Here is a 27,143-nt window from a genome sequence, read left to right on the forward strand (position 1 = left end):
GCTATGTAGGTTGCACTACGTACACTTCATACTCCAGTCTCAAAATGGCAGGTAGAGGAGAAGCCCTTCCCCGCACTGGGATATTTGTGTAAGAATGAAAAAAATACACTGCGCAGCTATTCCAAGGCTCACTCCTGAGCACGCAAGAGTCCTTCTCGGACACACAATGCGAGCAATGTCTTTTTATTTGAGCCGAACTCAAAGGATTTTGTTTTGTTCAATAGTTACTATTTTTCTGTAAAGTTGCTTCTGTGTGTGGAATGTTGGGTGTAGTGTTAGTGTGAGAGAGTCTTAATGTATAGCACCCCCAAACTCCCCCCACCCACCCCTCCTCCTGCTGTGTAAGGGCTTACAGGGGGTTTGTAGCTCCTATAAACAAGCATTCAAAATTCAATAGGTCCTGCCTTTCATTAATTTAAAGCCATTTTCTTTGCTATACAATACCATTAGCAAAGCAAGTGGCTTTAACTTAATCAAATGCGAGACCTATTGCGTTATCAATGCTTGTTTTTCAAACTGAAGGCAGCTGTTCAGGGATCGCTATGGGTTGCAGTACCGGCATGCAAAGCAATAGACACAGATTCTTGTCCCACCACGAAGTGAGAGTGCTGCATGTTGATAATGGGAAAAAAATTTCAGATTGAGTGTGACAAAGTGATAAAGGCACTTAGACAGTGTTGTTAAATTGAGTTGCATGATTTATCATTTGGTACAGACCAGATAGAACGTATTGTTGAGTATTAACTTGTTTGTAAGAGTGCATTGGTTCTGTGACTTTGATTACTTCCCACATATTTGTTTTTCCTTTTAGATAAGAAGAGCAGTTCTTTGGATGAAAGTACTGCACAGTCCCTAGAGTGTGGACTCCCGTTGGAGACAGATAAGCGAAAGGTACATTTGGAAGTAGTTACATCAGTCCTACAGTGTGATCACCTAAGTGAAATACATTTTTCAGAAAGTAAATTCTGGAGATATTTAATTCTTTTGCAGTTAAATGTATACTGGTAGTTTCATTTATTGGCAATCAAATCCCCTTTTGTGCTACTTACAATTTCGCTGGTGATCTTAGTTATACTCAGTAAAGAGAGAAAATATTGTTGGTGACCCTAAGATTTATGCTTTTAGCTCTTCTGCATAGAAAACATACCACATTACTGATCAATCCAGGTCACAATGATGTCTAAATCAATTGTTCTTGTTTTTAATGTGTTAAGAATTGATCACCGGCGATACCCTTTTTAAGTTTCCATAATTGTAACTAAGATGAACATTTTTCAGTTTCCCTAAATTCTGCAAAAATGCGTCTAACTGTACTCCACAATACAGTTACTTCAAATCCCTGACTTCTGGGTACTGTGACATAAGAAGACCATAAATGCGGTACCCACCATTAGCCCTGCTTCAACCGCCTCACATACCTTGCTCCCAATTGTGTCTGCATCAGGATTTGAAATGTTATTTATTCCATGTATGCTACCTTCCATTCCACACTCTGTCCTCATTCTGGACAGAGACAATTATACAAGAAACAAGGAAAAATGGAAAAAGGAGGAACCAATCTACACTATTTTTTCAAAAATAGGAAACAGTCGATTCGCCTATTTCTATGCCATAAGTTCAAAGTTGAATTAATCAGACATTCGGGACATCATCACTCGCACAAGGGGACATGATTACACATTTTATTCTTTGTAATCAATTTCTTCTCTTTTTTTCTTTTGACAAAACAAAATATTTTTTACAAACTCTTTTTACACCATATACCACTATATACATACCTATATACACACCTATATACAACAATTAAGAACATAAACACTTTTGACAAAAGTACAGAATCACAAAAAAATATAGAATATACAGACTTTTTCTTTTTTCACCCTAAATGTTGAGTGCCCTCCCATTAACTCTAGGGGGTGCACTAGGAGGTAGTCGGACACCAATGGTTCAATACACAAATTTATAGAACCTAAATCAGAAAAATGTGTCACAAGGCATTAATTTCCAAATCAATTTCAGCACAAGGACTCCTCCATTTGGAAAGTGTCGACGCGGCCACGTTTTGGCCTTCCAGTAACTCTGGCCTCTTCAGGACAGGGCGATAAAGAACAAAAAGAATTCAATCCGGCAGCAGGAGGAAAAGCCGATCACTTCAAGAAACACCAATAACTTCTTATGGTTTGCTGGTAGTAATGTGTATTCAATCGCATCACAGTCTCTTTTCTTTGCACAGTCCACGGGCTCACTCTACTCAGCAAGTAACTCCTCAATAAACCACCAAATGGAACCGCCATCATGGTCGGAGACAATTATACAGCACAGTGAATAACATTCTCTATGCTTCTATTAGGCGTAAGCTCTTGCCAAAAAAGCGTCTTAAAGGTTACTCTTATTGCACACTGCTAAAGGTGAATATTTACAGCCTGTACTTTTAAAATAATTTGTTTGGATCTTTATATCCCAAAATAATATTACAATGAGATTACAGCCTGTACTTTTAATCTAGGTAATGTTATTTATGTATATCGGAAGGTAGCTTGTTCCAGAAGATCAAGAGAATGTTTCTTATGCAAGAATTCTTTCATTGCTTTTTCCATCCCAGTTGTCCGTTAATGTATCTTTCAGTAGTGTTGGGGCTATAAATTCAGCTTCCTTTTTAAAATATTTATCAGGCCAGCATTATTGGATGGGCAGTAGCCCCTGGTGGAAAGGATTACACTATTAAAGGCATATAGTTTAAGTGGTGAAAGTGAGTTATCTAAAGCTCTGTTTTACAATTGTTTGTAAGTGTTCATTTGGTGATGTCATTGATCATTTTCAAGTGATATTTTGCTCTTTCCAAGAGGATGTGCTTTCATATTTTGTATTTTCCTTTGAAATCGTAGTGTAATCACGTTTCAGATTGCCAATAAATGTACAATATGATTTGGGGAGTAAGGATCACAAATGTCTCAAACACTTTGAATACTTCTTTAAGAAGGCTGTTCATGCCCACTGGACCTTGTGGAGGTGAGATTTTCACAGCTCTCTTAGCCTACTCCTCTGGAGATGTCTGCTATTTTAACCCTCTGCATTATTTAACACAATGGCTAGCGCTCGCTTAATCAGGCTAAAGGAGCTGTTTTAGTAATTAGACCAAATTCTCTGCCAAGGCTGCATAACCAAATTTTGATTAGACCCAAGATGGCCAGAGGGGAGCGCAACCTGGAGGTAAATTGGCAGGACGGAGAAGAAAAAACACTGGGTTTGGTGGAATGAGTGTTCTGATGGATAGTTTATTCTGCAAATTTCTCCCCTTGTGAATGCTCTCCAGGTCCTAGACTGGAACTGAAAAACTTGAATCGAAGCAATATCCCTACAGCACTGCTAGGTGATCCCATGCAACTCCAGTCCAACCATGATGTGACAAAATCTGACTGTATTTGGAGCTGTCTGGCATGAGTTCATGTTTACCCCACCATACTATTGCCAGTCTGGAGTTCTTCTACTTTTGTCTACTGAGTATCTTCCCTGATTTGAAAGGGAGTTGGGGGGCAAACATTTTTTTGATAGAGGCCTATAAGCATACTGCAAATGGTCCCTCTGACTCCCTTTAGGGAATCTCCTGGCAAGGATTGATTTCCAAGAGGTTCCTGCATTTAAAAAATGAAAACCCTGATGAAGTCCTCTTCTTCCGTGAGGAAACAGTCTTGCTCCCAGAACCATTTGGACGTGGTGTGATGCCAGTCTCTTTCTTGTCATTTTTGGAGCTGACCCTGATTCTGAAAATCTTTAAACTAGCATTCTTAACTCCATCTGCTGATCCTCATCTGATAGACATCTAGCATCAGATTCCTTACATTTGAATTTCCCAGGCGTGAGACGGGATCCAGAAGATTTTCCTTTGAGCAAAACCCATGTGCACCCATTGGTGGCATCGGTCGGTTCCATGTGATGTCGTCCTTGCACTTGTCACAGATATAAGCACCAACTAGGCATACTGACATCAGTTCCTTTCTTAATGCACCAGCCATTGCAGATTCATGAAAAGAGCTACCCTCTGTACTTTTTGTCTGGCTTTTTTCAATGTTTTGACCCCTTTTTGGTGTGTAGGTTTTTTCCTCATGCCAAAGAAGACTTCAGGTTTCAAGCCGTGCGGCGCCTATCACTGTTCCATGTTTGTGACTGTCCCGCACCTGGTTTGTCTCTGGTGTCTGGAGCGTGCCCACTTTGAGTCCCTGACTGCCGTGCCATGGCTTCCAAAGCTTTGAGGGAGAGGTCCCTAAAACTGCTAGTGGATTGTCGCTCGGCACTGTTGTTCTCCCCGGAGTTCCTTCTCTCGATCCCTGTCGAAAGGAAGGTCAGGGCACCGCTCCGAGAGTTCCAAGTCTTTGTCCTCCCACTCAAAAGTCTTCGAGGTCGTCAGGTGCAAAGCACAAGAAACATAGGAAGTCGAAGTATGCTTCGACCTCTCCTCCTCTGTCAGACAAGGCAGACATGGCACTAGAGCGCTTTAAGGGCTAGCAGGCTACGGTCAAGTCCTTGGTCCTCTCGTCCCCGGTCTGCCTTTTGCCCCTCTTGTGGCCAGCCATAGCCCTGCCACTAGACAACACAAGTTCAGCAACGTCTCCCAGCCACGAGACAACACAAGTTAAGTAACGTCTGAGTGACTCGGGTGGCCGGAGGTCGGATCAGCCCCCTGCTACAGCCTCAGCCTCCAAACCTTCCAATTCCATCCCTTCCAGATCATGGATGGCTAGTTTGTTTTTGATCAACCATCGCCTCCACCACTGGCAGAACATCATCTAGGACAGGTGGGTACTCCAGATAGTCAGAAGGAGCTACTCTCTACCCTTCAAGACAACCCCTCCCTCCATGCCTCCAACTTACAACCGGCTGACGGAGGATCCCCTGACTTTGCTTCAGGAGGATGTCATGACTCTCTTGGGCAAAGGAGCCATAGAGAGGGTTCCGACGCCAAGAGTAGGCTGTGGTTTTTATTCCCACTACTTTCTGGTCCAGAAGAAGGAGAAAGGCCTGCACTCTAACCTAGATTTGTGAGCCCCCAAAACCTTCCTCAAAAAGGAAAAGTTCAAGATGCTCACTCAAGGTCTGATCTTGTCTGTCCTGACCCAGGAGACTGGATGGTAGCGTTAGACTTGCAGGGCGCTTATGTGGTTTACTAGAGGCCACAAGCACTTTCAGTTCACTGTGCTCCCCTTCGGCTTTACCAGCGCCCCTCAGGTGTTCACCAAGGTGATATTGGTGGTCGCAGCTCATCTGCTCAGATCAGGGCTGGCAGTCTTCACCTATCTCAACAACTAACTGTTGAAGGCGAGCTCGCCTCAGGCTGTCATCTCTCACCTCCACACTATTTATTTATTTATTTATTTATTTATTTAGTGTATTTGTAGAGCGCAAAACCTGTCACCCAAAGGGCATCCTGGCGCTTTGATCAAGAAACCATACACTTTAACAGCTCAGGCCATTTATGGAAACAAGTGGGTTTTTAACGCTTTTCTAAATGGAAAGTAGTCCTTGTGGCTTCTCAAAGAGAGTGGCAGGGAGTTCCAAAGTTTGGCCGCTGCAACACTAAAGGAGCGGCCACCCATCCTCACTCTGTGAAACCTCGGAACTACAAGAAGATGCGCCGAAGAAGAGCGGAGGGGCTGCGAAGCGGAATACCATGTGAACATCTTTTGCAAAGGAATAGGACCCTGTTTGTGAACAGCTTTAAACACCAGACACACAGCTTTATACTGTACCCGCAAATGTACCGGGAGCCAGTGTAGGTCTCTTAATGCAAAAGTGGAGCTTGGCGGCCATGTTCTGCACCCGCTGTAGCTTCCCGGTCAGGTTTTTTGGGGCCTCCAAAAGAAGCCCATTGCAGTAGTCGAGGCGACTTAATATGGTCCCACGAACTACTTCCGGCATAGCTTGAGCGGGGAGAAGAGGCAGAACCTTGCGCAACATGCGCAGCAGCATCATACACGTGGAAGTGGTTTTATTGACGTGTATGTCAAGCTGTAGGTTAGGGCCAAAAATCACCCCCAAGTTACGGGCTGATTCCGCCGCCAGTACTGGCTCGAGGAAGGTACTAGGCCAAAAGTTCTCTGGGAGTGCCCGCGGAATCCGGTCGATGGAACAGTGGAGCACCTCCGTCTTGGAGCTATTAAATTGTAGGGAGTTAGCTCGTAACCAGTCCGCTGTGGCTGCCATGCAGCGATGGAAAGTATCCAGCGAAACCGCATTATTCCCTTCCAGAGAAAAGACCAGCTGGGTGTCATCGGCATAATTAAATGCCGAGACACCAAAAGATTTTATTAGCTGGACTAGAGGGCGGAGGTACAGGTTAAAAAGTATAGGGCTGATGGCCGAGCCCTGTGGAACCCCCTGTCCTACACTCCTTGGCTTAGAGCTAAATGGTGGAAGTGAAACCAACTGTTGCCTGCCACCAAGATAGGATGTCAGCCACTCTCTTGCCCCCTCAGTGACCCCGCACTCCTCCAGTCTCCTGACAAGGGTCCGATGGCAAACCGTGTCGAACGCGGCCGACATGTCGAGCAGCACTAAAAAGGCTGCTCGGCCACTGTCGACACGCGAACGAAGATTGTCCAACACGGTCACCAGCGCGGACTCTGTCCCGTGTCCGGGGCGGAAGCCAAACTGGTCCTCATCGAACCAACCGATGTTCTCCAGGAAACCTAAGAGTGAGCGAGTCACCCATTTTTCCAGAATCTTAATCGGAAAAGGGAGCAAGGAGATAGGCCTGTAGTTGGAAAGACAGGCCGGGTCCAAAGTTGGCTTTTTAAGCAGAGGTGACACTACTGCTAATTTCCAGCATTCTGGCACCGATGCCAACTCCAAAGATTGGAGACAGATCGAAAACAAACGCAAGAAAAGATCTGCGTGGAAAGTCTTCCAAAATTTGGGGGGCAGTGGGTCAAGCGGGGACACCGTATATGCCATATTACAGAATTCCTCGAAGGAAGGGGAAGGAAAAAACCTTAGTTGGGGTCGACTAGAGGGGGTGACCGGAGCTCCCAGACCGAGGTCAGGGGCGTTCAGCTGGGGTCGACTGGATGAGCTGCCCAGAGCTCCCAGACCCAGGTCAGCGCCACCTGTCTGGGGTCGACTGGGCAGACCCACCGGAGCTCCCGCGCCCAGGGCTCCCAATATGCAAGCAGAGCCGGTCGGCTGGGGTCGACTGGGTGAGCTGCCCGGAGCTCCCAGACTCGGGCCAGAGGCATCAGTCCGGGGTCGGCTGGGCAGATCAACCGGAGTTCCCGTACCAAACACTCCTGGAAGAAGGGCAGGGACAGTCGACCGGGGTCGACTGGGTGGCACGGTCGGAGCTCCCAAGCCAGCGCTAGAAGCAGTCGGCTGGGGTCGACTGACCGAGCCATCCGGAGCTCCTGAGCCGAAGACAGTAGGTAAAGGGTGCGTTAGGCCCTCTAGGATCTTAGCAGTCTTCTCCTCGAAAGCAATCTCCAGCGAGTCACAAAGTGCCTGCGACGCACGGACCGTGTTAGCCGCACAAACAGGGTGGGACAGGTCCCTGACAATTTTGAACAGGGCTTGGGATTTATTGGACGCCTGAGTCAAGGAAGCTTCTAAGAAGGCCGCCTTGGCCCTCTTAATCTGTACCTTGTAACCTTGCAGTGCGAGCCTGTACGAGATTTTTGCCAAGGCGGAGTACTGCTTCCTCCACACTCTCTCAGCACGTTTGCAGCTCAGCTTCAATTGTCGTAACTCTTCCGTGTACCAGGGAAAAGCCCTGTTCACTCTCCCTCTAGATTTACGGAGGGGCACCACCTTGTCAAGCTTATCAGTAATCGACCGACACAAAGAGGAATAACTTTCCTCCACCGAATTACTCAAGCGGAAGTTAGCAGGTATTAGGGAGGGCATAGGAGATGAGCTGAGCAATCGGGACCAAGGTCTGCCCAATTTCGAAAGTCCTACCCCGGCGCCTTCAGAGGAATAATCCCCTAAACATAGAGAAAACGCCACAAGCGCATGATCAGTTCAGCATTGGGCTAGGTTGTCGTTAATCATTGCCGATTGACCGTCAGCGAAAATCAAGTCCAAGACATGACCACCCCTATGTGTCGCCGAGCGGACCAGTTGCTGCAGTAAGGCGAACATCCTACATTCGCTGGGATTCGCTATCAACAGGCCGACATCACCTCTGACTCCCTCTCATACGCTTCCTTTCATTGGAGCTGCCTGGACACAGTGCAGTTTCTGACCTATCCTCCTGAATGTCGAGTCCAGGATATTTAGGCTATGAAACCTATGTTTCAGCATCTCTACTGGATTTCAGGCACAAGACTGAGGCTGCTGGGCCTCCTGGCCACCTGCTGGTGACATATGCCTGGGCTCTGCAATGAGACCTGAAGTTCCAGTAGGCGTTGCACACGGGTAATCTTCTCTCTGACATGGTCCAGATCTTGGAGAGACCTGCACAGGACCTGCAGTGGTGGCTAACAGACCGCGATTGGGTCATAGGGAACTAGACCACACAGTAGTGACAGATGTGTCCTTTCTGGGATGGGGCGGGCATCTGGAAGTGGTGAAAATCAAAGGCTCTGGTCTCCTGCGAAATCCAGACTTATCATCAAGAGCTCTGAACAATTCGCTTGGTATTGATAGCCTTTCTTCAATCAAGGGAAAGCTGGTTTAAGTGTTCATGGATAACACCCTGCCATGTCGTACTCCAACAAACCAGGCTGGTTGGGTCATGGCATATCCCTGCTGGTTTAACACCAGTCAGGTTCCTAGAATGCCAGGGTGGGTGAACTCGACTGTCGATGCCTAGCGGATCAAGAATGGTGTCCCCATCCAGAGGTGGCGTAAGGTCTCTTTAAACAGTGGGAAGAGCCTTGGTTAGAACTGTTCGCCTCCCCCGAGAACGATCAACGTCAGCAGTTTTGTGTGCTAGAGTTTGCAAGGCGGCTCTCGCTTGGAGAGGCTTTTTGTCTCGAGTGGAGGTCAGGCCTCCTATACGCCTTTCTGCTAATACCACTCCTGTCCAGAGTGCTCAAGAAGATTAGGAGCTAACGGGCCCAAGTCATTCTTGTGGCTCTGACTGGGCTTGGAGAGTCTGTTATTCCGAGCTTCTCCAACTTAGCATCTATCCTCCGATCAGACTGCCCCCTTGGGAGGATTTTTTGTCACAGAAGAAGGGGAGGGTCCTCCACCACTACGCCTTCTTGCGTGGCAATTGAGCAGCAGCAGTTGATAGCATTTGGCCTATCTCCCGAAGTCTGTAATGTTATTTTGGCAGTCAGGCGTCCCAGTACCAAGACCATGTACGCTTGCCGGTGGCACAAATTTGTTAAATATTGTACAGAAAGATCTATTGATCCTCTATCTGCGTAACTTCTCACTTCTTGCTTTTTATTTTTACCCTTGCCCAGCAATGTTCTGAACAAGGCACTCTCAAAGGGTACCTTTCAGCTCTGTATGCCTTCCTGAGGCTGCCAGACTAACCCTCATTAGTCAAATCTCCCAGTATCCATAGATTCGTTAAAGGACTTGTACATATGTTCCCACCTTCTCCTTTTATTATGCCTCAATGGGACCTTAATTTGGTTCTTACCTTTCTGATGTGCGCTCCATTTGAATCTTTGCATAATTGCCTCCCATGGCCAGACTGGCCGGAGCTGGGTAGGGGCCGTTTTTGTTACCGTGGCCTCCAATATCAGCTCCCGTTAACAAAATCGGCCGAAACTGGCCCTTGCAAACCGCTCGTCCGCACCCTCTGAGCTCTCCTACGGGGGCCGGCCAAGCAGTTTTCAGGGCCGGTTTGATTTCCAGTCCGGCCCTCCGGCTGCTTGCTATCGACACAGCCTTTTTAGTGCCAATAACATCTGATAAGAGGGTGAGCGAATTGCAGGCTCTGCAAGGCTCCTTCCCTGACCATCTTTCCATTTAAGTTGGTGCTTTCCACTAGGACCTCTCTCTTACCAAAAATGGTAACACCTTTCCATGTGGTGCAATCTGTCACCTTGCCCACTTTCTATGCTCTGCCACACTCCTTCACTTCAACAAAGAGGAGTGACTCCACTGTCTCGACCCAAAAAGTGTTTTCTCCTTCTACCTTGACCACACTATAAAGTTCTGGGTGGACTACCGACTCTTCGTGGGGTACTTTGGATCAAAAAAAGGTTGTGCAGTGCAGAAGATGACTATCTTGCGATGGGTCATCCTCTCCATCAAAATTTGCTACTATCTGGCCAAAAAGCAGCCTCCTGAAGGCTTAAGGGCTCATTCATCAGAGCTAAGGCTGCTACCACAGCATTGCAACATGGAGTTCCAGTCCTCGACCATTTGTCAGGCAGCAACGTGGGCATCCCTGCACCAGTTTACCAAGCACTGCTGCCTGAACAGTCAAGTCTTCAGGGACGGCCTTTTTTGGTGGCTCCTTCCTGCAGGACTTTCTCATATAAACTTGTCCGCATTCCCTCTGCCGGGCCTGGTATTGCTTGGGTATCAAATCAAAGGTAAGGAATCTGCTGCTAGATAACTCTATCAGATGGACAAGTTATTTACCTTCGGTAATGCCTTATCTGTTAGAGACATGATCTAGCTGCAGATTCTTTATCGACCCACCCATCTGCGCTTCTGGCCTGGAAAGTGGTGTAAAGTAACTGACTTTAGTGCGCCGAGGTGGTGACGCAGATGTTGCAACTGTGCATACGACATCACACGGAGCTGACTAATGCCACCTACGGGCGCGCAGAGGTATTGCTTGAAGAAAAATCTTCCCGATCCAGTCTGATGTCTGTGAAATTCAAAGGTAAGGAATCTGCGGCTAGATCATATCTCTACCAGATAAGGCCTTACCGAAGGTAAGTAACTTGGCCCTTAGGTAGATGCCTTTCGGCAGGTCTTCAATGATATCTTCAGGACTAGCCCCGATCCCTTTAGGCCAATCCCCATGGGTGGGTCCGATCATGTGGGCTATGTAATTCTAGCAGATCAGGCCACTATGTGTGTTTGTAAGTACTGATATTTATATTGCAGACTTAAATAGAAAGCAAAGGTAACTGATTATGGGAAGCTTGCTGGTCCCCCTGTCCAGTTCCCTAATGGAGTTAGTCTTTAAAGTGACTAAGCGACCACAATACAACTAGCCCCACTTTTTGGTCTTAGCCTCCTCGGCAAACCTGCAATCGAACCCCCCGTCCCCCTGCCCCGCCCCCAACCCTAGCTGTAACATAGTGTCAGGGAGACAGTGGACTGACACCTTCAACTTGTCCCACCCTTACACCGCAGCCAGCCTAGTCCAGGCTGTCAGGAATTTCTCTGCCTGGTTCGCCAACTGCACCAACAGAGTTTTCCCAGCAAACCCAAAAGATCCACCAAACAGGCAAGTTGGCACACCATGGCACTAAGAACCATGAAATACAACTGCAAGCAACTAGAAAATAAGTGGTGCACCAGAAAGGATTCCACAGACAGCCACCTTTAAGATAACCCTCAGCCACTACCTCCAGCTCCTGAAGGTGACGAAAAAGAATGCCCTGGTAGGCTGCTTCAAAGCCAGCTCAAACCACAGCAAAGAACTCTTCGACATCATCAGAGTGCTCCAGAAAGTTAGCTACCAAAAACATCATCACCCCTTGCCAGGAACTTTGCGACGCCTTGCCGGATTTCTTCCATGACAACTTGGAAATTAACAATGATCTAAACTGAAGAACAAAACATCCCCAATAATGTGACTGTCCTGTAGTATGGGTTGGGTAGTGTTGTTGAAAATTGAACTACTGGGGGAATGTTAATGATTCTTTCATATGTAAGAAAGAGATCTCATATCGATTATCAAATTCACCCGTCATGAACTCAACCTTGTCCATCTCCTATGAACTCAACCTCGTCCATCAATCTCGACTCAAAAATATGTGGTCAGGTAGGCTATAAAGCCTAGGCCTGATGTTACCAATTAACTGGGCACAGATAGGGTAGCACTTCGCCGGCACACAAATGTGCAAACACAAAATCAATCTCACAGATAGGCGCAGCGACTCCAGGGAGACTGGACTCCATAAAGCACACATCACTGGAGGGGTGCGCGCATTCCAAAAACACCATAAAGTCTGATGCCACAGGAAGTTAGGAACATTCAGCCAAACAGGACACAGCACAAACAGAACAGGCAGTGATCACGCCTTCATGCCGGACATCTGGACACTCTATCCACTGGCCCCATTGTGTCCACGCAAGATCGAGGCTCACCTGAATTTGTTATCTGGGGCCTTATTTATGACACCAAAGATGAGGCCAGCATTCTTTACTAAAAAAAAAAGGATGGACTGAAGCATTTTATGATGCCTAAGGAAATGTATAAAGCCTTGCTCGGATTGATTGTATTTTGAGACAGTTCTCAGAACCGCTTCAGTAACTTCAGGGCTCAAAAAATCACAATGTTACTAGGCTTGCTGGTCTAGTAACTTGAAAAATCTACTCGCTCAAACTGTAATGTACTTGATCTCGGTCTCTGAAAGCTGAGCAAATGTGACTAAATAAGATTTAAAGGCATCTTTATTGCTCATTCACTTTGTAACCAATAAAGATGCCGTTAAATCTTGTTCTCGTCACATTTGCTTCGCTTTCAGAGACCGAGGTCAAAAGTCAGTTTGTCTTCCTACTCGCCAGAAAGGGGGAGTAGGCCCTAAAAGTAGCTCGTCCTGAATAACTCTGCTTCGCCATTGCGAGCGGGCATGTGGATTTTTCTAGCCCTGTCACTGTACTCCTGGCTGAAGAGTTTAATTGAACCAACTGCTCCTGTTTTGCCAAACACCTCTTGTCTTTTGTTTTTTTCAAGGTAAATTCATATTCGACTAACACCCTAATGCTGTTAGAGGGTCCATGGGGCCAACAGCGTCAACACCCACTCTTTCAAAGGGAACCCCACCACTGGAAGTGGAATTAAAGGGTGCCTTTGGGTGGTTACCTGCTTTGACACTTGTTTTGCAGTTAACATAGAAGGTACAAAACTCCTTCACCTTTTGGGACATGCTTGGCCTATAGAAGTGGGTGACTAACCTGCTCCAAGTCTTGTTCTGGCCAAGATGCTCAGCTAGTGAGATGTCATGGGCCAATCAGAGTAACACGTCCGTTATTCAGGATGCCCTCCTTCCAATAGGTCCTGTGGAAGCCTCTGACATCTCACTGTTGCTGTGCAGCAGCTTGCTGTCGCAGGCTTTCAAGTGTAGGACAGTCCCTCTGTCCTTGACACAGCTCTCCTTTAGAGGCCCCCCCATGGGCCTAGGAGCTCTAACATGTAAGGCCCAAATTCCTGGGGATCAGTTCCCTCTGGGGCCGACAGGTCTTCTCTCTGTGAAGAGGGGACCTGAGCTGTGGCTGTTCAGAAGCTGATTTACCAGACTACTTTCCTTTTCTCCTGGAGGGTTGGGTCATTATTACAGACTTCAACGCCTCTTTTTCACCCTTGGCTTTGCCCTGTGCTCTGGCTTTTATGCACTCCCATTCGGAGATTCTCAGCATGGCTTCTTAGCTGTACCTCAGCCCATGCTGAGAACTCTAGACATTCAGCAGGAATTGCAGAGGACAAGACCACCTTTTGTCCAGTATGTCAGCCCCACTCCAAGGACACAATAGCCATGGAATTAACTGTGGTTACATTATCGGCATTGGTGACTAGATAGGTTTGTCTATTCTGAAGATACCAGTTTTACAGTCACCATGGTGGCCCTTGTATCTCTCAGTGCAGTGGAGAAGTGTGGCTCACTGGTTAGAGGAGGCAGACCTGGAAGCAGAGGTTAGCCCGGGACCAGGGTTCAATTCCCGGCTCGGCGGGGTCTTGAGTCCTAAAATGTCCATGGACTCGACAATTCTCGCTCCGGTGCCTACTCGATTCACGGGTTCACACTCTGCGACTCTGGGCAATAGCTTGCTTAATCTCCACAACGGCCCCTCGCGGCGGGATGCCTGGCTTTCACCTTGCGGATATCCTGCCTGGGTTATCTCACAGGGGAATACCAGGACGGGTTCCCTAAGCAAGCGCTTAGAAACCACTCGGTGATTTGCGCTATATAAATTCCTGTACATTTACATTTACATTTCCGATGTGATCCCATTAATATGAGGTTGTTTGTGCTTCTCCAGATTACTGGGTCAAACAGCCAGGGCAGCTACATCCACCCCACCCTCTGAGACTAAAGTGGTTACAGTGTGCTCTCTGACCCGGTCAGGGCACACAAAGGATAGGATCCCATCTGCAGACTCACCACCTCAGTGGTAACTGGGTGTGCACCTGAGGAAGCCCTTTTGGGACAGATCAGGTCTCCAGTTAGGTGCGCGTTAGCTATGAAATTAAAGCACCAAGCCTTTTTAAGATCCAAGTTCTTACCCTGGTACCCACCTCTGGTTTGGGTATTGTCTTGGGCCTCACCCTTCTGAACAGGTTTTTGGGGGCCTTTAGAACAATCTTTTTTTTTTAATTTAGTTTGCCAACTCTTTCCCTGGGATGGAGGGGGGTGGGGGGATTAGTAACTTCTTTCTTTTGGCCACCACCTCCATGAGCCTTCTTTGACATCCTCATCTTGACTCAGTGTTCAGCCTTCTTTCCTAATTCTTGGGGAGAGACTGGACCTAGATCCACCAAGTACTGATGTAATTTTTTGAAACAGTTGATTAACAGATGCTCTTTCATAATACCATTATAAAACCCATCATAGTCTTGCAATTTGTTACATTTTAACCAGCCACCTAGTGTCTTGACTGAGAAGTCAACATAATCTACCCAGGTCTGACTCGAGGTTTTGTGAGTCTCTCTGAACCAAATTCTGCCCTCCTCATTGCTGAGTCCAAAGCCCTCAGTCAAGGTATCTTTCATAAGTCATAGGACTCTGCATCATTCTCATTAAATGTCAGGAGTCTATCCCTTCACTTTCCTGAAAACAGCTCCCATAGTAGAGATCCCCAATACTTATCGTTTGCGTATACCCATCTTACAAGCCCTATCGAAGGCTGTAAACCACTTGGTGTATCAGCATCCTCTACATATTTGTGGACAATCCCTTTGGGCATCTTAGGGTTAAAAGCTTCATGTTTCTCCCCCTTTAACATTTTGCTTCCACCATATCGGTTCTAGCCCATTTTTGCACACTCTTTTTCTATGACAAAAATTTTAGACCTTTTCTCTTAGCTAGTTTTTGAAGATTGGCCTCTGTCTTCTACTTCCTCTGGGGTACTAGAAGTAATCCTGGTAGAGGTATTAAGTAAAGGAATTTGAGGACTCCTCATCATCACTGACACTTCCCTCCATTGTGCCATTAGGGCATTTTTTCTATTTGCATGGATCTATCATGCTCGGCAAGCTAGTTCTGGAGGTGAGCCTTTTTAGGTTTAGACCCCAGGCAAGGTTCCATGCTTTGTCAGCTTCAGTTTCTTGTAGGGACCTAGGTTGAGCACCTGGCTGGTACCCTCTGTCTCAGACATGGTATTAGATCAGTTGGGACCTTTTTAGAATTCAGGAAAAAAATTATCAACCTTCTTTTTTTTTTTTTTTTTTTTTACAGACCGAACAGTCTACAATATTTTTTTTTATTCTTATACTGTTGGACTGGGGGGCTTGTCCGGGGCCCTAAAAGTTGAAGTTGAGGAATTTCAAAAAATCAACACAAATTCATTTTTTTAAACTAATGCCAATTATGGATTTCGTGGAGTCGCCTATTGACCAAGTGTATCAGCAAATGCAAAGTCTTGTATCACACAGCTGAACCACCAATGTAGGTAGGTTGCTCTTTATATAGTGGATCAAAATGAATTGTATTGTGTAAAGAGTCCAGGCAATCCTTTTCGTACAGATAAAAAAAAAAAGCCCTTCTGTGATAGTGTGGGCGAGCAGTTTAAGCTTATCACAGGTTAGTGCTAACCCTTTGTTGTACTCACCGGCACAATAAATGAGACACACTCAAAAATAAATCAAAGACTATTTTTTTTAAATTGGGTTTCAACCCAAAAAACGTCCCCCAAACCCCCCCCCCCCCCCCACTACAAGACCTTCATCAATAAGGGCAACATACGGGACACAATGCGTACAGTCATTGTCCACAGGTAGGCTTATGCGTATATCAATATCAACTTCAGAATAATCGTTCCTGCCTCCCCTCCACTGAACCTGCAACCTATACAACCCATTAATGCAATGGAGTTCCAGCACAGTACACCCGCTGGCTCAAGTCTCGCCCGCCCCCTTACACCGGTGTGCTCTATATACTCTAGACCAGGATGCCCAATTATCTTCAACATGTTAGGGTGCGTTCACAGCCTATCACATTCGGGCTGTCCTCCAATCCCCACCATGCCCAAGCTCACTTCCGGCCTCCCTATGGCCGCCCATATCTCGGCTATATACAGTGTGTCTCAGCAAGTCCCTGTGGAGTCCCCAAGGAGTCAGAGTCTGAATCCGGCTCCGGCCGTGCTAGTAGTGCCACTAATGCTTCCCATGCTTGTGCAGTTTCCATCACCTTTTCATTATTTGCTCTTATGGATTGTTGGAGCCTGATCATTCCCTCACTAGCCTCCCAGCTCCTGAATCCTGTTTTCCATTGCTCTACACTAGGGCCCTCCGTAGATTTCCACTTTCTTGTTAGTTCCCGTTTGGCCAACAACAACCCCAAATCAATGAATTTACACGTTACTTTGGTGCGTGCTGTATGAGGGTACCAGTGTAGTATGCATGCTCCCATGGTGGGCTCTATCTGCCTATCTGTTACCTCACATAAGACCTCGACCAATTCCTCCCAGTATGTACCGAGCTGCGGGCAACTCCACACCATGTGCAGTAAATCTGCAGCATTCATTCGACATATATGGCAACAGGCGGACTCAACATTAAAATATTTATTTATCTGTTCGAGGGTTAGGTACGCCCTATGTATAACGTAGAAGTGAATACGTTGGAATCTAGCATTCCGCGTACCCTTCCAAGCCCTCTCCACTAGTTTAGACCAAGTCGATTCCAGTATAACCTTGCCCAGATCCACCTCCCATTTCTCTCGCAGTAGAGTTAGCAGTTGAAGCTCCTCCCCCAGCATTCGCTGATACAGGCAGGTCACAGCCTTCGTCGTCCCTGCTGCCATTACTACATATTGGCACTTCGGAGATGTCTGCGGTTACAACAACCCTTCTCCCCAGTATTCCTGAATTGCTGCCACCAAAGTGGCATGCAACAAGAAATCACCCCTTGGCAATCCGTATTTGTCCTGCAGTGATTGGTAGGGCAAGAGAGCACCTTCCTCGTGCAAGTCCCCAACCATCTGCAAACCCAGTTCTTCCTACTCAGCTAATGTCGACCAGTCCCCCCCCGTGCCGAAAGGCCGTAAACATTCCAAGAGTGTGTACTGTCGAGTCTTGCCTACTCTACGCCTACTTCTATTCCAGCTTGCCCTTAGCACTCTCTTTTCATAAGTCAACGATTCAACCCGTAGCCGCTGGCCCAAAAACACAAAGGATAATACATGCAGTGGAACCCAACGGTCCTTTGGTCCATCCGGTCCCCTGAACTGTTGAGCAACTGCCTGCGTGAGCCACTGCCGGTGGGCCGCTAGATAATACAGTTCGAAGTCTGGGACTGCCCATCCCCCCTCCGCTCTAGGTCTCATCATCGTGGCCAAAGCAACCCGCCTTCTGCCGCTCCCACGTAAAAAGCCCCCTACCATAGTTCTTAGCATCCTTAACACCTGGCCCGGAATCCATATCCGCAGCCTCCTGAAATAATATAGTAGCCTAGGGAGTGCCACCATTTTTAGGAGCGCCACTCTTCCCGCCACTGAGAGCGGCAGAGTACTGCAGAACGACAAACTGCCCTTGACTCCTCTCACTGCTCTATTCACATTCCCCTTCAGAAGATCTGTTTGCTCAGGGTAAATGTTAGTTTCCAGATACGGTAGGCAGCACGGCTCCCACCGTATTCCAAGCATCTGTTGGGGATTCCCATTGTGCGACGCACTGGGAACAGACTAGTCTTCTCCCAGTTCATGCACAGCCCTGGCGCTGCACCAAACGCCCGCAGTAGCTCCGCCTCTCCCTCTAAATCCCTACTAGGACCCGCCAGAAACATCAACAGGTCATCCGCATAGAGTGATATATATTGTACGTCTCCACGCATCTCCAGCACAGTATAGTGTTTCCCCGATCTAGCTTGCACCGCCAGGGGCTCAATCGCAAGCGCGAATAACAGTGGAGAAAGCGGGCAACCCTGTCGCGTGTCTTGTCCCACTATGCAGGCAGCCGATACCGTCCCCTCGTCCGCACCCGAGCCGTCGCTGACGTATAGAGTATTTGAGTCCACATCACAAAGTTCTCCCCCAACCCCATCTTACGCATAACCTGAAATAGAAAGGGCCACTTCCGGCTATCAAATGCCTTTTCTATGTCCACTGATAGAATCAAAGCCCACGGTAACTGATCTTGTTGCACATTAAAAGAAGTATTACGCTTAGGGATGAAACAGGATCTATCTCGGTGTATTAGCTGTGACATATAGGGGAGGAGGCGCAACGCCAATATTCTACTTAAGATTTTATAGTCAGTCAACATTGACAGTTGGCGGTATGCCTTCATATCCATGGCGTCTCTCCCAGGCTTCAGAAGAGGGATAATAATAGCCTCCCTGGTGGTCTTGGGTAACCTCCCTGCCTCAAGTGCCTCCCAATAGATCAATTGCAACCACGGAGCCAAGCAGTCTGCATATTGGGAGTAAAACTCTATGGGGAGGCCGTCTACTCCAGGAGTTTTGTTACGAGCCATATGCTTGATCGCACTCCGTATCTCTCCTACCACGATCTCACTGCCCAGCAGATCCCCCTGCTCCTTGGTCAAGCTTGGTAGAGCCACCTCTTCCAAATATTCCTGTATAGCATTTAGGCCCTGAGCCAGCTGGCTACTGTATAGTCCAGTGTAATAATCCAGGAATAATCCCCGACTGCGTGCATACCACGTCCCCTGATGGGGCTAGCAGGCCCAATATCAGCATTCCCCTGGGGGGTCTGATTAGCCAAACACGCCAGCAGCGTGCTCGATTTATCCCCCTCAGCATGCATCATTGCTCTATAACTCTTATAATCAAAGGAGCACAGTCTCTCCACCTGAACCGCTACTGCCTCTCTAGCTTCCGAGACCTCAGCCTGCACCCCTGGATTCCCAGGTCTGACCTTCTCCGCGTCTCACAACTGGCCTTCCGCCCTGTCTAAGTCAGTCAAAATCGACTTCCGTAACCCCACCACCTTACTAATACAAATCCCCCAAGTCACAACCTTAAACGCATCCCACTCAATTGCCAGGGACGTCGTGGTCCCTTCATTCTCCTCGAAATATCGTTCAATACCTGTCCTTAGCTCCTCCCCAAAGACCGGATCTTCCAATGCTTCCGGTCTGAGCTGCCAGGTCGGTATGACCGCCCTCTCCTGATTCCACCGTAAGCGCACTAGCAACGGGTTATGGTCTGACAGCGTTCCCGCCAGGTTCTCACTACCTGTCACCTTGGAATGAACAGCAGGGGCGCATAATATCGCATCTAGCCTCACATGCAAGTCGTGGAGGACTCTCTTCCAAATGCTGGGTGCGCCATGTGTCTATAAGACCCCAATTGGCTTGCCAGGTGCCCTTGCCTTGGAGACCTTATGTACTGAGGCCCAAGTAGCGGGGGTGAGATATATCGCGCTCCACATCGGTTATTGAATTAGTCTCCCCCCACTATTGCTGCAGTAGTTGGATATGACGCGAGGCACCCCGACAGTTTCTCAAAAAAGGAGGGTTGGTCAACATTAGGGGCCTAAACACTACATAGTGCAACATCCATTCCATCGAGCCGTCCCATTACTGCCACAAACCTCCCTTCCGGATGAACCAAGTGATGCAGAGGCTGAAAAGGGACCCCCGCCCTAACCCACACCAATGTACCCCTTGCAAACGCAGAGTAAGTCATGTAGAATAACTGCCGCTCCACCTCTTTTTTTAGCGCTGCCCCCTCAGTTAGGCTAAGATGTGTTTCCTGAAGGAAAGCTATATGTACCCCCCGCCGTACCAAGTAGGCACGCACCTTGTGCCGCCTCTGCATCGTGTGAAGCCCCCGCACATTCCAAGTAATACATTTCAAGTCATGTAATGTACCCATTAATCATACCGTTCCTCCTACGCACCCCCCTCACGTCTAAGTGCACACCAGTGTCATCAACTTCCCAAACCCTCCTCATCCCTCTCCCATGCCCACCCCTCAGAACAGGCACTACAACATTAGAACCCATCCAAACTATTTCTCAAACACACAACTAAGTTCCTAAGGAGTCAACCTACATAAACCTACAGGAGGTAAGCCCTGGGCTTCAGAGAATCAGACACCTAATAGTCCTTCGTCCTGCGCTCAACCCCCGTATCACTGAGCCCCTTCCAGGGCCAAGCATGTACAAGGCCTCTTCTACATATGTTCCACATTCCCCCCGTATTCCCCTAATCAATCAGTTACCATCCACCCAGAATTACAGCAAGCCCCGCCCCCTGGCCCCCCACCCCAGCACCCCATTCAGGAGCAGCCAATGGCTACATCACCCATCAATGATCTCGTCTGCAGTCCCAGCTATGACATGTGGAAGTTTCTGGCTCCCACGCTCAGATTGTTCCTCATCCTCTTCCAGGGACTCTCCATCTGAGTTCGATCCTGTACTCAGATGGAGGGTCTGACATCTCACAGAGGGCCCCCTCGTGTGAGATAGCCGTGACAGCCTGCAAAGCGGCTGTGCCCTCCATCTCTGTTTGCGTCGTCGTCGGTTTCTGGGCCGCTGCTTGGCGCCGGAGGTTGCCCCTCATCCTGCGGGGCTGCGGTCTTGTCCCATACTCTGGTACACCACTCCCCGCTTCCCCGAGTCCTGTTTTATACATCTCCAACCAGACCCACGCCTCCTCTGGGCTGTCATGGAATGTAGACTTATCATCCATTGTTCTTTTTAGTAGTGCCGGGAACATCGGCAAGTATTGAATGCCCTAGTCTCTCGGTGCCTTCATAACTGCCACAAACGATACCCTGCGGCGCTGAACCGCAAATGTGGAATCCAGAAACAATGTGACCTTGCTGTTGTCCACCGTATAGGGGCCCGCTCTCCTGGCCTGGTTCAACAGAAGATCCCTGTCCTAGTAGTGAAGGAGCCTGGTCCCGGCGGCCTCCCGGGTGCCAACGGCCTGACTGGCACCCTGTGGACTCTTTCCAGGAAGAAAAAAGACGTCAGTCCTTCCGGTGCGACAGTGACCGTCAGCCAGTTTTCCAGGTATGCCACCATGCCCGGCCCTTCCACCCCTTCCGGCAGCCCCACCACTCGGATATTGCTTCTTCGATTCCTCCCTTCTGCATCCTCTGCACGCTTTTTCAGGGTCCGCAGCCTATGTTGAAAGTCGGTCATCTGCACTGTCATCGATTTCTGAGCCGGTTCCAGGACCGCTATGGATGCTTCCGTTTGTTTCACCCTATCGGCCAGCTTGGCATGGTCTGCTCGAAGCAATCCCAGCCTTTGCACCACATGACCAATGTCCTTTTACAAGGCTTCCCTAGTGTCTGCAATGGCTTGTATTATTTGATCAACTTGCTGAGGCAGCCCCTCTGGACATCGTTGCGATCCCTCATGTGCCTCCGTGACCGTCGTATCGTCTTCCTGTTCCGGCGGTGCTCCCACCTGCTTTCCTCTTTGCTTCCCCATGCCCCCGCTGGAACGTGGGATCGCTTGGTCACCGAACTGTCACTATGGTGCACCGTTCCACCTCTGTTGCTCTCTCTGCATACGTGGTCAGGCGATGCGACAATTTCTATTGCATTGGTCGCCGCCCTCTTGTAGGCTCACCGGCCCAGTCAGGATAAACCGCCAAGCTCAGCCAGGCTGTTCCACTCTGCACTCCCAGTTCCCCAGCAGGACCACTCTCCAAAAGAGCCCTTCAAGGATGTCGCCAGCCGGTGGTGTATGTTCTGGGTGGATATGAAGGGGTCTCTATACCAGCATCAGGGCCCGCTCTCTGCCAACCACTCATTACCGGGGCGCCCCTCCAGTCAGCCCAGATCAGGCCTCCACTACAGCTCCCACCTCCGCTCAGTGCGCCGCGCGGCTTCACAGTCGTGGTCACACCAGGAGTAGATCCTCCGTTCCGTCCTCCAAATCCTCCGCTTCGTAATGGCGGCACCTCAGCTGCTTCTTGCTCTGAGCACCTGCCGGCCTTCTCAGTCGTCTCTGCCTCCGCTCCTTAATCCTCCCTCGCAATGGCAAGACCTTCCCACAGTCCCACACTAGTTACCCCTGTGATCCACCACAGTCAGCTATCCTGCCTCCACCAACTTAAAGAGGGAGGGAGTCACCATCTGTGTTCGTCCCACCACTCACCAGCTCTATTGCTCAGTCAGTCACCAGGTCGCTGTGGCCTGCAGGTCACCTCACCCAAGGCCGCCAACCTCAGTACCTTCAATAGTGCGGAGTCATCCACTATATACGTCCAGCCGCTCTCCAACGCCAGCGGTCAGTTAATAAGGTGCCGTGCCCACTAGGCGCAGTTGAGTAGTCTCTGGGCACTCCTTCAGCTTGGCCCTGGGGCTCCTAGTATAGGTTCTCTTCTCCATACCTGCTCCTCTCAGCTGCTAATGCCTGCCAAACTCCACTGCTCACATAGTCCCAGGGCCCCAGGCCACACCGGGCCCCGCTGTCACTCCACTATCTCCGCCAAAACAAACGTCTCGGGGCTGCACGCGCAGTGGATATTTAAACACTTCCAGTCTCAGCGGACCTGCCCGCCTTGAGCTCCGATACACAGCTCAGAAGGCAACGCAATCCAGGTCCGCAGCCCCCCCCCCCCCGGGCCGACACCGTTCTTTTAGTTGGTCTGCTCCATGACGGCTGCACTCTTCTTGCTGTCCTACCGCCAGCGAGAGGCACAACACGCACCGGCTCCGCGCCAGCAGGCCGCCGATTCCGCTTCCCAGTACACAAAGGGGAGGGGGTCGCTCACTGCAGTCCCCGGCCCGTGCGATGCCACACCAAGTCACAATAGGTCACCGCCAACTCCGCCAAGGACCTCAGCTTTCCAGCAGCAATGACGTGCTTCCCGGGCCGCTACTCACACTGGGTCTCCGCCGCAACTGCTCCTTGTCAGGCGGAGACAGCGCCATCTTGTGCCTCTGTAGTCAGCAGGCTCCGCTGGGTATCGGGCATCCAACCGCTGAAGCCTTCTAGTTCAGATCTCCGTATCCTCGACAGATCCCCGATGTGGGAGCTGCCCTCGCCGGCTACTCCGGCCAGTGACCTCAGCCTTTGCTCCTTCTCTCAAACTCACAGAGACACTATGCCGCAATCTTAGGGTCGCAACTCGGTCCTTTTCCAGGCGGCAGTTTGCCCCAATCCGCCGGTGCCACAGTCAGCCTCCCGGTCTCTCCGAGGCATCCAAGCACATTCTTCTACAACTTCTCGGAATTGGGGGGTTCGTTTCATGCCCCTTGATCAGGATAAACGGCAGGGTCAGCGCTGAGCCCTCTGCTCACTCGTCCGATATCATCTGCCTCGTGGCCACGCACCCAAATCGAAGACCAATTTAGAAAAATAAGTTGTAATTTGTTCTAATACATTTTGATACCAAAAACTTAATTATCAAATAAGTACTTTTTAAAATGTTGAATTTCACAGGTACGTAAACAATTCACTTAAATGCGTCCTTATGCAGCTAAGCTTTCCTATGGGGGGGGGGGGGGGAATGGCATATGTTGTATACAGGTATTTACGCTAGGTTTTTGGGGGTCTCCTTCTGCACTTAGGGACGTAGGGGTCCACGGTCTGAAGTACCACCAGTATTACTCGTTACCTGCCCTGGGGCGTCCGGGTGCAAAGGTACTGGTTGAGTTGGGAGCTTTGGTTGCTACGCCGGTGGAAAGAAGGGGAGGCCACCTAGAAATAGGCTGCAGAGGAGGGAAAAAGCCTGAGAACTCCCAATGAGGAACTCTGGTCACAAGGGTCTTGGGAATGACACAGCCAATTGATCGGTACCCGTCATGGGGTGCTCTGGTTCAGAGTGGCTTGATCTGCTGAGCTCTGTGCTTTGTAGGTTCTTGCAGTTGTTGGTCTCGCTGGTTGAGGGTGCAGAAATCAGGACAGCTGGGCCACTCTGGAAGTGGGTCTCTGAGGTGCTGACGACCCTCGATGGCTGCATGGTCTTGGTTCTATTACGAGTCTTAACTGGGCTTAAACAAGCCTTGGTTGCAGCAGAGTGTCCGGTACTCTGGATATTGGTGCTTTGCAGCTCCAGTTGGTCTGGTGTCCTCTCACTTGGTGGGGGGGACAGACCTGGCCTTCAGGAGTACAGGTACCCTCTCCTTGGGGGCTGCTGCATCAGGCTGGCCGGGGAGCGGCAACACAGTAAATTGGACTCTGCTTCTGCGGTGCCTGTGAACTGAAGTGGAGTAGCTCTTCTACTCCAAGGCAGATTGCTGACAATTTACGAAGGGCCCGGGAGTCTACCAGGGTTCTTGGTAGTTGCTCAGCTGCAGGACGAGTTACTCTGTCAAGATTGCTCAGACTGATGCAGGCAGGCAGGGTTTGGCACCAAAGGTCCACAGCAGTTTTCAGTTCTCGTCTTCTTTGTCCTCTGCTTCTGGATCCATCAAATCTGAATTCCTGGCATCAGGGGTGCCTCCTAAATAATACATTTAGGGGTGTTAAGGAGAGTGACAAATAGTAACCAATGGGCTGCTTACTTTTAAGGTGACCATACCGCTTATATGATCACTTTATGTGGGAAGTGGGCATAACCCTGACCCAGTCGGCCTAATTCCACCAAAACCAATATGGTGGAATTTTAAGTTTCATGCTCACATCAGGTAGCCCACCTTAAGAGTGCAACTAGCCTAGCAAATTTTCCCACCTGCCCTAGTGCCGAATGGCCCGCGCAGGAGGTGGCATTTTCTCTGTCTGGTGAAGCCTTGGGTTGCTTATCAAAGGCGACTGAGTCCTTTGAAGCCTCCTGTCTTGATTAACTGATTACTTAGCCATCCTGCTTGGAGGAGGTGACAACACCTCCGGCTGGAACAGGCATTGTTTCTGCCCTCAGAGTGTGGGCTCTCACCTGCAGGGGATCAGAAACTGATCTGTGGTGGCAGTCTGGTATACACCAGTCAGCCAGTACACTAGTAGTTAGGGACTTGCTGAGGGTGCTAAAGGTATTTCAGTTTGGGGGAACAATTGTACAGTTTTAGGGAAAGAGATCTGGCGCCAGGGACCTGGATAGCAGGAATCCAGTGCACGTCTGTCAAAATTCCATCGAGTACGGGCATAAAGTGGGGGTGACCATGTCAAAAAGGGTCACTTTCCTACACTTCTCAAGAAACCGACTGCAGTGAACTCGAGAACTACTATCCTATCTCTCTGCTCCCTTTCCAGGCAAAGTCCTTGAAAAAGCCATCAACTGCCAACTCACAGAACACCTGGATAATCACATTCTTCTGGAAACCTCACAATCTGTATTCTGCACCAACCACAGCACTAAAACCGCCCGGATCTCTGCCACCGACAACATCAGAACCCTTCTCGAGTATAGAGAAACAGCTGCTGATTCTCCTCTCAGCATAGTATGACACCGTATCCCACCACACCCTTATCAAAACACTTCATCACATTGGAGTCCAAGTAGATATACTCAATTAGATTGCCTCCTTCCTCAGCGGAAGATCCTAGAGAACCCGCCTACCACTGTTCACCTCGGAACCCAAGAACATCATCTGCGGAGTTTCTCAAGGCTCTGCCTTCAACCCCATACTGTTCAACACTTGCATGACCCCCTTGGCCAACATTTTCAAAGATCAAATCCCAAGGGGAGGGTAGAGGTAAAAGGAGTTAGAATCGTCCTCCGAGACAAAATCAAATAACCAAAAATGAGTCCCTCCTGCTGGGGAAGAAAGGGAGATGTAACCTCTTTGTAGGACTGGGAAACAGAAATGTTCTTTTAAATAACCCTTTCCCACCAGGATTGCCCCATGATGGCATGCTTCATCATATGGTTCATCCCTGCCCTTCTACGGACAGGGGCATCCTGCTACCTGCGAAGACGCTGGAGCACTTTGTAAATGGATGTTCCTATACACCTATGTTGGTTGGAATTATGGAGTGGGTTACTTATTTGAAAAGGATTCAAAATACCAAACTAGTGGGAAAAAAATTACTTTATTCACTCCCCTAGTCGATATGCTAAAATCTGGGGATGTTAGGAAACGCTTCAGGTATATGACCCACCGTTTCCCTGGTCAACTTGTTTTAAGCCCTACCCCAAGGACCAGAAAAGGAGAAAATACTCCCACTTATAAAGTTATAATAACTCATAATTAACAATGAACAAAAAGTGCAAAAATTAAACGTTTTTTTGAAAACCAAATTTATTGATTTTAGTGAAAAAACAAGCACAAAGAAAAACAAAAACAGAAGACCAAGATGCCCCTGCCACTATGGATCTCACCACTATCCTCCAAGCCATTCACACCTCTCAATCCTCCGTGGAGGGCAAGATAGAAGAAGTCTGGGTTGACATGACTAATCCGTCAAGACCTTCGTAACTCCACAGCTCGGATCAAAGAAACGGAGTCCTGCATCTCCATGGTGGAGGATGATGTCCAACAGCTTAAAAGCCAGGTCGACCGCCATCAAACTCAAACTCAAGAATTACACAAAGGGCTGAGGATGCCGAGAACAGGTCTAGACATAACAAACTCTGGCTGGTGGGGTTTCCAGAGAGCTCGGCACAGGGCAGAACACCTGACTTCATTGAACGCTGGCTGCACTCGTGAATGCTCAAGGGCTCTCTCTCCACTGATCTTTGCCCCCAAGCCAGTTTGCAATTGAGTGGGCCCACTAATCTTTGCCCCCAAGCCACCACCGGGTGCACCCCACCAGCCAATAATAGTATGAATTCTTTAATTTCAGGGACCAAGACTCCATCCTGGCTGAAGCACGCAAGCAGCAACATCTCAAATATCAAGGCCAGATGATTGTGGTCTTTCCCGACTATACCCGGGAGGTTCAGAGCCAAAGACGCTCCTTCGGATAAGTCTAGCAAAAGCTCTGTGCCTTGAACATCCAATATAGGCTTCTCTTTCCGGCCCACCTCCAAGTGGTGTTCCAAAA

The 27,143-nt window shown here is 48.8% G+C and overlaps 1 protein-coding gene across 1 annotated transcript in view; it reads left to right on the top strand.

Moving 5' to 3' along the window:
- Nucleotides 1-27,143, top strand: part of TOPAZ1 (testis and ovary specific TOPAZ 1) — a 1,918,280-nt gene that overhangs the window by 357,087 nt on the left and 1,534,050 nt on the right. The window contains exon 4 of the mRNA XM_086942092.1: nucleotides 812-891. Coding sequence (XP_086798218.1) covers nucleotides 812-891 — 80 coding nt within the window. The remainder of the gene's footprint in view (nucleotides 1-811; nucleotides 892-27,143) is intronic.

The sequence above is a fragment of the Lissotriton vulgaris genome, chromosome 10, assembly GCF_964263255.1.
Source record: "Lissotriton vulgaris chromosome 10, aLisVul1.2, whole genome shotgun sequence".
NCBI classification, from domain to species: domain Eukaryota; kingdom Metazoa; phylum Chordata; class Amphibia; order Caudata; family Salamandridae; genus Lissotriton; species Lissotriton vulgaris.